The sequence below is a fragment of the Salmo salar genome, chromosome 10 (genome assembly GCF_965601325.2).
Source record: "Salmo salar chromosome 10, fSalSal1, whole genome shotgun sequence".
Taxonomy (NCBI): domain Eukaryota; kingdom Metazoa; phylum Chordata; class Actinopteri; order Salmoniformes; family Salmonidae; genus Salmo; species Salmo salar.
Genome location: NC_138300.1, coordinates 104350348 through 104362817, shown reverse-complemented (window position 1 = coordinate 104362817; position 12470 = coordinate 104350348). Strand labels below are relative to the sequence as shown.

Here is a 12470-nt window from a genome sequence, read left to right as displayed (position 1 = left end):
TGGTCAATCCTCAATAGGCGGGTGGACAAACAAAATCCCACAAATTCTGACAAACTCCAAGAATTGATTATGCAAGAATGGGCTGCCATCAGTCAGGATGTGGCCCAGAAGTTAATTGACAGCATGCCAGGGCGGCTTGCAGAGGTCTTGAAAAAGAAGGGTCAGCACTGCAAATATTGACTCTTTTCATCAACTTCATGTAATTGTCAATAAAAGCCTTTGACACATGAAATGCTTGTTATTATACTTCAGTATTCCATAGTAACATCTGACAAAAATATCTAAAGACACCGAAGCAGCAAACTTTGTGGAAATGTATATTTGTGTCATTCTAAACTTTAAGGCCATGATTGTACACAAGACCCAAGCCCTAGTATATAATTATACCCCACAGGAAGAGCTGAAGAGTAGGTATAACGTCCACTGGACCTCTTCATCCATTAAATATCTTGGAGTATATCTACCAAAAGATACAGCCAAACTTGGTTAAATGAATTACGATCACATCAACAAGAAAATATATGATCTGTACAGGGGAATTCATTTCTCTTGGATCTTAGTAGTAGAATTGAATCAATCAAAATGAACATCCTGCCGAGGTTATTGTATTTGTTCAAATCACTGCCCATAGAAATCCCGCTTAAACAGTTTAGGGAATGGGATCAACAGATATCAAGGTTTATCTGGAACAGTAAGAGACCAAGAATTAGATATACAACATTACAATTACAAAAAAACAGTGGGGGTATGGCCTTACCAAACCTAAAAGATTATTTTGGGTCAGCCCAATTGAGACCTCTGGTGTGTTGGTGCAATTCAGAATACGAATCCAAATGGAAAGACATCGAGACTATTTTGACAGAGCTACCCATACAGTCAGTTTTGGGAAATGAAGACATGCTAATAGAAATATACAATAGACAAAATCAGTTGATTAATTTCTCTCTAAAGGCATGGTTTAGGGTAGTTGAAGTGGCAAATTCAAAACAACAATCTCATAATTCAAATTTCTCAAACATACAACTATTATATCCCATTTTTAAGATACACTTCTCGTTAATCCAACCACATCATCCGATTTCAAAAAGGCTTTACGGCGAAAGCATGACATTAGATTATGTTAGACAAGAAAAACCACACAGCCATTTTCCAAGCAAGGAGAGGCATCACAAAAACCAGAAATACAGCTAAAATGAATCACTAACCTTTGACGATCTTCATCAGATGACACTCCCAGGACTCAATGTTACACAATACATGTATGTTTTGTTCGATAAAGTTCATATTTATATCCAAAAACCCAATTTTTACATTGACGCGTGATGTTCAGAAAATGTTTTGCCTCACAAAACTGCCGGTGAATGAGCACATCGATTTTACAGAAATACTCATCATAAACGTTGAGAACATTTACAACAGTTATTGAAAGAATTATAGAGACACTTCTCCTTAATGCAGCCGCTGTGTCAGATTTCAAAATAGCTTTAGGGCGAAAGCACATTGTTCAATATTCTGAGAGCTCAGAGCTCAGCCATCAAAGCAAGCTATACAGTTATCCGCCAAGTTCTGGAGTCAACTAAACTCAGAAATAGTATTATAAGTCTTCACTTAACTTTGCTGATCTTCGTCGGCATGCACTCCCAATACTCCCACTTCAACAAGAAATGTTCGATAAACTCCATATTTATGTCCAAATACCTCCGTTTGGTTCACGTTCAGATCACTATTCCAAAGGCATAATGCGTGAGTGCAAAACCCGAGACAAAGTCAAAAAGTTCCATTACCGTTCGTAGAAACATGTCAAACGATGTTTATAATCAATCCTTCCCTGTAGCTCAGTTGGTAGAGCATGGTGTTTGCAACGCCAGGGTTGTGAGTTCAATTCCCACGGGGGGCCAGCACAGAATTTTTTTTTTAATGAAATGTATGCATTCACTACTGTAAGTCGCTCTGGATAAGAGCGTCTGCTAAATGACTAAAAATGTAAATCCTTGGTCTTCTTATCATAAATCTTAGATAATATTCCAAACGGACAATAGTGTATTCAGTTGGTAGAGCACGGTGTTTGGAACGTCAGGGTTGTGGGTTCCAAACACAGTTGTGGGATAAGAGCGTCTGCTAAATGACTAAAATGTAAATGTAAAAAGAAGGAACGGCGCGCCTGCGTGACCGCGCAGTAAACAACTCATTGGCCTCAGGCAGTCCACTTGTTGAGTCAGCTCTTATTCTCTCCCCAGTAACAGTAGAAGCATGAAACAAGGTTCTAAAGACTGACATCTAGTGGAAGCCTTAGGAAGTGCAAAATGACCTCACAGACACAGTAGTTTGGATAGGCAATCACTTGAAAAACTACAAACCACTTCCTGGCTGGATTTTTTTCTCAGGTTTTTGCCTGCCATATGAGTTCTGTTATACTCACAGACATCATTCAAACAGTTTTAGAAAATTCAAAGTGTTTTCTATCCAAATCTACTAATAATATGCATATCCTACCTTCTGGGCCCGAGTAGCAGGCAGTTTAATTTGGGCACGTTATTCATCTGAATTTCTGAATACTGCCCCCTGTCACCAAGAAGTTAACTTCATAGGGATCAAATCCCTTTAGCGGGATCGATTTGACAACATCCGGTGAAATTGCAGAGCACCAAATTCAAATTAAATTACTATAAATATTTAACTTTCAAGAAATCACAAGTGTAAAACATCAAAATAAAGCTTAACTTCTTGTTAATCCAGCCGCTGTGTCAGATTTCAAAAAGGCTTTACGGCGAAAGCAAACCATGCGATTATCTGAGGACAGCACCACCGCATACAAACACATGAAAATCAGATTTCAACCAGGCAGGTGCGTGACAAAAGTCAGAAATATCGATATAATATATGCCTTTGAAGATCTTCTGTTGGCATTCCAAAATGTTCCAGAAACATCACAAATGGTCGTTTTGTTCGATAATGTCATTTATGTCCCAAAAATGTCCATTTATTTGGCGCGTTTGATTCAGAAATGCACCGGTTTCAACTCGCCCAACATGCCTACAAAGTATCTAATAAGTTACCTGTAAACTTGGTCCAAATATTTCAAACAACGTTCCTATTCCAACCTTAGGTACCCTAAAACGTAAATATTCATAACATTTAAGACGGGATATACTGTTTTCAATACCAGATAAAAACGATGTGAAGCGCGTTCCAGGTCACGCGCACCAAAAGACTTGAGTCCATCTGAGTGACACATGGAAAGAACAGGACTACTTCTTCATTTCTCAAAAGAAAAACATCAACCAATTTCTAAAGATTGACATTTAGTGGAAGCCATAGGAACTGCAACCAGGTTCCTATTAAAAAGGGCTTCCCATAGAAAACTAATGGAAAACAACACATTCACCTCAACAAAACAAAAAAATCCATGGATGGATTGTGCTCGGGGTTTCGCCTGCCAAATCAGTTCTGTTATACTCAGACATTATTCAAACAGTTTTAGAAACGTCAGTGTTTTCTATCCAAATCTACTAATAATATGCATATCCTAGCTTCTGGGCCTGAGTAGCCGGCAGTTTACTTTGGGCACGCTTTTCATCCGGATATGAAAATAGTGCCCCCTATCCATAAGTTTTAAGGGAGCTAAAAGTGATTGACCCTCGAGCACATCAAATTAATCCAAGTATTCACTAACGCATACAACTTGGAGTAACAAACTATTTCAAATCTCTACTCTGGTATTCAACCCTCAAAGAAACGTACCATATTTAAAAGAAATGGGAGGAGGAACTTAACATTGATGAAACATGGTTTAACAGATTTGTGACTCAACAAAGCGCCACCAACTCAAGATCATGGAGAGAATTCTGTTGGAAGAATGTTGTACGTTTCTTCATAACACCTAAACTGAAATCAAAACCAGACTGGCTCCCTACATCCTTGTTGGAGAGAATGCGGCCTATCAAGGGTGGATCACTCTCATATCTTTTGGACCTGCCCCACAATCAAAACTTACTGGGGAGAAATGAGATCTAACATTGGAAAGATTATGGGATTTGACATAGAACTAACATTCATTTCTTTGTACTTGGGTGAAATACCTGATAACTTACACACACAATAGCGAAAGGTACCTCTTGAAGGTCCTACTGGCAGCCAGTAAAAAGGCTATCACTAGGAAATGGCTACAAAAAGACCCTCCCACCGTGACACAATGGATAGACATTGTAAGAGAAATATACCACATGGAGGGAATGACCTTTGCTTTAAGAACTCAAGAGGAGAGAGGTCAGGAATACTGGGAAAAATGGGTTTCGTATTTGAAAATGGTCTAATTCAAAGATGTAACTAATGTAACTAATATGATGAAAGTATGATGTGCACTGTAACTGGCAGTTTTTTGTTCTTTTAGTATGTATGTATGTGAATTAACACATGGAATCATGAAGTAACCAAAACAGTGTTAAACAAATCAAAATATTAGCCACCCTTTGCCTTGATGACAGCTTCGCACACTCTTGGCATTCTCTCAACCAGCTTCATGAGGTAGTCAACTGGAATGCATTTCAATTGACAGGTGTGCCTTTTTTTAAAGTTAATTTGTGGAATTTCTTCCTTAATGCGTTTGAGCCAGTCAGTTCTGTTGTGACAAGGTAGAGGTGGTATACAGAAGATTATTTATTTATAAAATAAAAAAAATTAAAGATCAATTCCATATTATGGCAAGAACATCTCAAATAATCAAAGAGAAATGACTTTAAGACATGAAGGTCAGTCAACTTTCATCTAAAGTGCAGTCGCTAAAACCAAGCGCTATGATGAAATTGGCTCTCATAAGGACCTCCACAGGAAAGGAAGACCCAGAGTTATTTCTGCTGCAGAGGATAAGTTCATTAGTTGCAGCCCAAATAAATGCTTCACAGGAGTTCAAGTAACGGACACATTTCAACAAACTGTTCAGAGGAGACTGTGTGAATGAGTCCTTCATGGTTGACTTGCTGCAAAGAAACCACTACTAAAGGACACCAATAAGAAGACTTGCTTGGGCCAAGAAACACGAGCAATGGACATTAGACTGGTGGAAATCTGTCCTTTGGCCTGATGGTTCCAACCTCTGTTTCTTTGTGAGACGTAGAGTAGGTGAACAGATGATCTCGGCATGTGTGGTTCCCACTGTGAAGCATGGAGGAGGTGGTGTGGGGGTATTTTGCCGGTGACACTGTCAGTGATTTATTTAGAATTCAAGGCACACTTAACCAGCATGGCTACCACAGCGTTCAGCAGCGATATGCCATCCCATCTGGTTTGCACTTAGTCCCTCTATCATTTGTTTTTCAACAAGACAATGACACAACACACCAGGCTGTATAAGGGCTATTTGACCAAGAAGGAGAGTGATGGAGTGCTGCATCAGATGACCTGGCCTTCACAATCACCTGACCTCAACCCAATTGAGATGGTTTGGAATGAGTTGGACCGCAGAGTGAAGGAAAAGCAGCCAACAAGTGCTCAGCATACATGGGAACACATTCGAGACTGTTGGAAAAGCATTCCAGGTGAAGCTGGTTGAGGGAATGCCAAGAGTGTGCAAAGCTGTCAGGGTGAATATTTTGATTTAACACTTTTGGTTACTACATGATTCCATATGTGTTATTTCATAGTTTTGATGTATTCACTATTATTTTACAATGTTGAAAATAGTTAAAATAAACAAACCCTTGAATGAGTAGGTGTGTCCAAACCTTTGACTGGTACTGTGTATGTTTTCTTTTTGGTACATTTTGTATTTTACACTCCAGATACACACTTCTAAAAACAAACAACAACTTAGACACTTTCGAACAATGTCTAAATCTCATCCTCCCAGACCAGCATGCTCACACCCGAGTGCCTGCATTAATGTTTGCCACTTGGCCTTAAATTGTACCAGTTAGTTTTTCTTGGTCACCCATGCTATTTCAATATTTTTCCAGATGAGTGATGACAAGAGAATCATCCAGCCCATTGTATCTCACTACACCCCCATATGACACATCTTGAAATATGCAGACAGACGGATTAGAAGTATGTTTACATTGTAATACTTCTGACAGACCACTTTCTAGCTCTGCCCACAACTTCCGGACTTTATAGCATTCCCATAAATCATGGACTGTTTAATCATTATTTGTTTTACACTTAAGACATGACTCTGCCATTGTGCTGTAGAATTTGTGAATTTTGTCTCTTGTATAATAAATTCAATACATTTTAAGTTAACTGTAATTTTGTTAGTTATGCTCCAACTTTCCCTCCATCTTGTGCCAACATCAGTTATTTTTTAGTTTAAGTTCTAGTAGTTCATATTTTTTTCCTAAAAGATTGTCAGTAGGATATGCTCTCTGCAAGGTTTTTTATATGTAGAATACACATTTGAATTGTATGATGACAACACTGTCATGCTCTAGTGAATGACTGCTATATGTCACTCCAGGGAAATGGGTTGAAGGCATTTCTGTTTTATGTAATGTTATCCTCACGAATAATATACACAACTACAGGAACATTTGTTTAAGTGACGTTTTGAACCAGGGCGTGTCATTCCCCATCAGTCCCAGGCAGCTGCCGGTGGTCTGGAGCCCTTCTCGCATCATGTGACTTTAAAGAAGGCCCCACCAGACCACAGCAGCATGGATTTGTATGTTGCACTGGGGGGTAACGGTTAGCATGGAACTACCCTACAAGTGTCATGTTTTTCTTCGGTTATTGGTGTTTTTAGCATTCTTCGCTAGAAGCAGAAATTAAAAGCGCAAGCCACTGTCAATTGAAAACGCTTCAGAGACGTGGCTAGAAACTCTTGAAATGGACTTAAAGCGTATGCTTTAATGCTTAGCGTTGCAAACTCACTTCACTCACTCATTATAGCATATCTTATTGATTACAGTGGGTACTTTTCATCCACGCATTAAAAATGCTGATACGCTTGTGCTAAATATCCAGTATAATCTGTACCTACACTTGTGCCTCTAACTCTATCTCCCTCTCTGTGGTTTGTGACAGGTGTGTGTGGCCTTATCGTTCCTCAGGAGGACATGCCCTTCTGTGACTCGGGCATTTGCCCTGATATCATCATGAACCCGCACGGCTACCCCTCCAGAATGACGGTACGGTTATACCACACAATTCAACTTCACCTATTCTTTGCTTTGGGGGATACAAGGACCCACTCATGGGAACTGAATGTGAGAGATCAGACTTTGTTTGGTTATCAAAATATCCCAATGTTCACATGGCTTTTAACTTGTGCGGAAAATGAATTATTTTGTTTTGTTAAGCGTTTTATAGTTTGAAACCTAGCCCCCAAAGCCTTCGATAGCTCTCACTCACTTCCTCCACTTAATTTCTTTCTGATACCCAACACAAGCAGAAGCCCAACAGAAGCTGCTGTGTTGTCTCATTCTTCAACTTTCCATTGGCCTTTTTTGAGACAAAGCGCTCATTATTCCCCCTACTCTATTGGCTGGAGTATCATTGGCCTCCGGAACACACGTCCATTGGCTGGGTTTGGGCTCCCGAGTGGTGCAGCGATATTAGGCACTGCATCTCAGTGCAGGAGGTGTCACTACAGTCCCTGGTTTGAATCCAGGCTATATCACATCCGGCTGTGATTTGGAGTCCCGTAGGGTGACGCACAATTGGCCCAGCGTCGCCGGGGTAGGCCGCCATTGTAAGTAAGAACTTGTTCTTAACTGACTTGCCTAGTTAAATAAAAAAAAATAACATCCATTCACAACAGTAAACAGGCAATCTTACTGTTCACTATAGGGCTAGGCGATATGGCCCAAATCTCATATCCCGATAATGATGCATATCACGATATAGCACATTTTCTGTGAAGTCAATGAATAAATAGTATTTAATGACCATATGTAAAGGCCTTTTTCTTATTACATGTTGAATTATACTCAACAAATAAAAGGTACTTACTCATATTTGATTATTTCTCCTTTTATTTAGAACCTTTGTGCAAATTTTCAATTAAGCATGTAACAAAATATTAATGTATAAAATGTAAAAAGGTAAATAAACACTTCAACTATAGTTGCAAACAAAATAGAGGCCTAAAATGTATTTATTTTTGGGAGCTTGCATGTTATTTTGGCATTAATATCTCCCCCATATCAATTTGGTACCTTGGGTTGAGTGTTGGCACCAACTCACGAAACCCCCGTTTCTCCACCGTGTAAATTGGGGCCACGTCTTTGCAGATGTACATTTTAACGGCAGCTGTTATCTCCTTCCATCTTCGTGATTCTTTGCCATATGGTGTGCCGCGGGCAAAGCCTCTTGCAATGTCTGAGTCGGGTTTGTTCTGAGCACTCGACTACATTTTTCTCATCCATGGACTCTCTCCGTACTGTTTCACATGATTATTGCGTAGGTGGTAAAAGAGGTTAGTGGTGTTTGAGCCTGTTGTCGAGACCGGCCTGCGGCATATTTTGCAGAGGGCGGTTTTCTGGAGAAACGCAATTCTACATCATTTTAGAAGACTGGAGACTTGAGCAGAATATTTTTTAATACCTCAAGTGATTGAAATTACAGTCTACATTAACACTGACAATCTGAGATCAATAAAAACAACCTTGTCTTTAATCCATCAATAGTCTAGACCTAGGTGTGTAAAGACAGAAATATTGTACAATATGAGGAGGACATTACAGTTCCAGTTTCACTGACTCACCCAATGATGAGGTGGTGTTCTCCTCAATGCCATTGGCTGAATCCTGGAACATATTCCAGTCTGTGCTTGCGAATCAGTCCTGTACTGTAGCATCTGTCATCTGACCACTTCCGTATTGAGCGAGTCACTGGTACTTCCTGCTTTAGTTTTTGCTTAACTTCTTATGGATCAGTGGATGGATCAGACGCTAGCGTCCCACCTCGACAACCTCCGGTGAAATTGCTAGAGCGCCAAATTCAAATAAAATATTTAACTTTCATGAAATCACAAGTGCAATTCATCAAGCAATACAACAAGTTCAGGTAGTCCCTCCTATTTTCAGTCCGTTTTTTTTGCCCTGTTAGGGTCCTATTCATTCGGCACCAATCTCCTCCACCAGGTGGGGAAGCTGATTGAGCTGCTGGCTGGCAAAGCGGGGGTGATGGACGGGAGGTTCCACTACGGCACGGCCTTCGGGGGCAGCAAGGTAAAGGACGTGTGTGAGGACCTGATCCGCTATGGGTACAACTACCAGGGCAAGGATTACGTCACCTCGGGCATCACTGGGTAAACACACAGACATGTTTTGAGTAGGAGACATGGAATGGAGTGTATGTTAGCCTGGTTAAATCGTACTGTTTGACACAAGAAGTGAAACAATGGTTAGTCCATTGTTCAGTCTGATTTAACCAGGCTAGTTGTATTTATGAATGTATACATAATGTATGAGTATTACAGCATGGCTACGAACATGACTTCTGTATCCACTGATTTAACAGTATTATTCACTTTATTAGGCACACCACCCCTTTCATGAAAAATGGTTCGCTCCTACAGACAGTGAGTCAGGTGGCCGTGGCTTGCTATGTAAAGCAGGCAGACAGGCATCGAGGCATTCAGTTACTGTTCGATTGAGCGTTAGAATGGTCAAAACGAGTGACCTAAGCGACTTTGAGCATGGTATGATCGTCGGTGCCAGGTGCGCTGGTTCCAGTATCTCAGAAACGGCCAGCCTGCTGTGCTTTTCACTCACGACAGTGTTTAGGGTTTACCGACAATGGTGCGACAAAAAAAAAAAAACATCTAGTCAGCAGCAGTCCTGTGGGTGAAAACAGCTTGTTGATAAGAGGTCGAAGGTGAATGGCAAGAATCGTGCAAGCTGACAGGCAGGCCACAAACGGGCAAATAATGGCGGGGAACGCACAACTCGACTGTCCTTTTTATTGATGGGCTTACTGCAGTAGACGATCACACTGGGTTCCACTCCTATCAGCTAAAAACAAGAAGTGGCTCCAGTGGGCACGCCATCACCATCACTGGACAATTGAGGTGTGGAAAAACATTGCCTGGTCCGACCGATGCCGGTTCCTGTTGCGTCATGCTGATGGCAGTCAGGATTTGGCGTAAGCAGCTTGAGTCCATGACCCCATCCTGCCTGGTGTCAACGGTACAGGCTGCTGGTGTAATGGTGTGGAGAATGTTTTACTGGCACACGTTAGGTCCCTTGATACCAACTGAGCAACATTTCCATGCCCCAAAGAATTCTGGCTGTTCTGGAGGCAACGGGGGGGGGGTCCGACCCGGTACTAGATGGGTGTACCTAATAAACTGGCCAACTGAGTGTCCGCTATTATAGCCATTCTCTAGCTCAGTGTTTTTCAATCCTGGTCCTGGGGACCCAAACAGGTACACATTTTAGTTTTTTCCCCTAGCACGAACACAGTTGATTCAACTCAGGCCTTTGATTTGAATCCGGTGTCTTGAGTGCTAGGGAAAAAAACAAAAATGTGCACCTGTTTGGGTCCCCAGGGGTTAGGATTGAGAAACACTGCGCTATCTGTGAAGTCCCAGAATTTGATGGGTTGTTCTCTCCCTCAGAGAGCCAATTGAGGCCTATATCTACTTTGGACCTGTGTATTATCAGAAGCTAAAGCACATGGTGCTGGACAAGATGCACGCCAGAGCCCGCGGCCCCAGAGCTGTGCTCACCAGGTAAGATAAATCCAAAAACGTTATATGCAGACAAAGCAATATACACAGAGTTTGGCTAACTTTTACTCAGGATGCCATTTCGGCACCTTTTTTCAAATGGTTGGTGATGTAGTAATACCATAGACCCCAAAATGTCTACTTGGCTGTGTTTGTATGATACCTCCCCTATCTAATATTACAGTTTTGTACTCTGTGTCATATTGAAACTTCAAAATAATATTTATCCACTAAGTACAGAAAGTAATCCTTGAGCCATACCTGACCCCCCCCCCCCCAAACTTACATGCCCTGTCTCATGCTGCTGTTGACCTCAGACAGCCCACGGAGGGGCGCTCTAGAGACGGAGGCCTACGTCTGGGGGAGATGGAACGTGACTGTCTGATTGGCTACGGGGCCAGCATGTTGCTGCTGGAGCGCCTCATGATCTCCAGTGACGCCTTCGAGGTGGACGTGTGCGGTCAGTGTGGCCTGCTGGGATACTCCGGGTGGTGAGTGTCCTTTTTGGTCCGTCTGTGATTCTGTATAATAGAAGTCAGACTTGACGTTGATGCCAAGGATCTGTTTCCTTGTATTGTAGCTGCAGATTTAACTGCTTACAACCAATAAAGTATTTGATGTGTGTGTCTCCAGGTGCCACTACTGTAAGTCCTCCTGTCACGTGTCCTCGTTGCGGATACCCTACGCCTGCAAACTGCTCTTCCAGGAGCTGCAGTCCATGAACATCATTCCCCGCCTCAAACTGGCACGCTACAACGAGTAACCTTGTCCCCAGGCATATTGCTACCACATACAGAGTTTGACACACAGAGGGAGGAAGCTGGCTGTTGGAGGGGGGAGCTAGAAAAGAGACGGACAACAACAAGTGACATTGATTATCCTCATTGACAACTGTCAATATAATGAAGCAGGAAATACTATAGCACTGTTACAATAATGGAATGGCTACAGTATGTCAGAAAATGAGTTCATGTAAAAGCATACAAAAAGCAGTTGTTTTTGTTTGCAAAACAACAAAATATTGGCTACTGGAATACATTTTTTGGTTTGCTTTTGTTTGACATTTTTGATTGTTTTAATATTTCTAAAACATCTGAGTTTTGAATGCATGTTTAGCTAGATTTGTACTTTTGACGTTTTGTTGTGTACTTAATAAACCACATTTATTTCAGGATTTTTTTTCACTTTGTATTTTTATTGTGGACCTCAGAACATCCTTTCAAATAGTTCATGGAGACATTGTTAAAATATACAAGAACAAAACTCATCTTGAATGGGATATTGGACTTTATTACATTTTGAAGTTACTCTTTGATTGCAGGTAGTTTTGAATGGTAAAATATGGGCAAGAATCTTATTAAGATAAGGTACATAAGAAATTGCTTGTCATTTAGCAGTATTCTATGACTAATTATAACATGTGAGGTTAAAACCATTTACATTTCAGACACAGGATGACCCAAAGTGTATGGGTAGATGAGTTTGACACTCCACACTGAATACCAGACCACTGAGGATGTGTTCAGTGTGAACACTAAAGAAGCCTATTGTCCTTCTCTTATTAGCAACACAGCAATACATTGACTATTTTGTGTCTTCCCGTTTCAATGCAAAGCTTTAACACCACTAACATATACACAGCTCAAAGTTTACCCCCACCCACAAAGTTGAATTGAAGCTTTTTGATTGGACAAAAGCAGCACACATCAATAGGACGGCGAGGAGGGTAGCTGCACCTGTCCTACCTAATGAGGCTGTAATGAGCCAGGAAAGGGCAGGATGGGAAAAGGATGTCCGCCGAGGG

The 12470-nt window shown here is 41.1% G+C and overlaps 1 protein-coding gene across 1 annotated transcript in view; it reads left to right on the top strand.

Moving 5' to 3' along the window:
• The window catches only part of polr3b (polymerase (RNA) III (DNA directed) polypeptide B), a 37374-nt gene extending 25534 nt beyond the window's left edge, over positions 1-11840 (top strand). Inside the window, exons 24-28 of the mRNA XM_082957310.1 lie at positions 7018-7121; positions 9078-9244; positions 10556-10669; positions 10984-11157; positions 11300-11840. Coding sequence (XP_082813436.1) covers positions 7018-7121; positions 9078-9244; positions 10556-10669; positions 10984-11157; positions 11300-11429 — 689 coding nt within the window. The 3' untranslated portion in view covers positions 11430-11840. The remainder of the gene's footprint in view (positions 1-7017; positions 7122-9077; positions 9245-10555; positions 10670-10983; positions 11158-11299) is intronic.
• Positions 11841-12470: the final 630 nt, after the last annotated feature.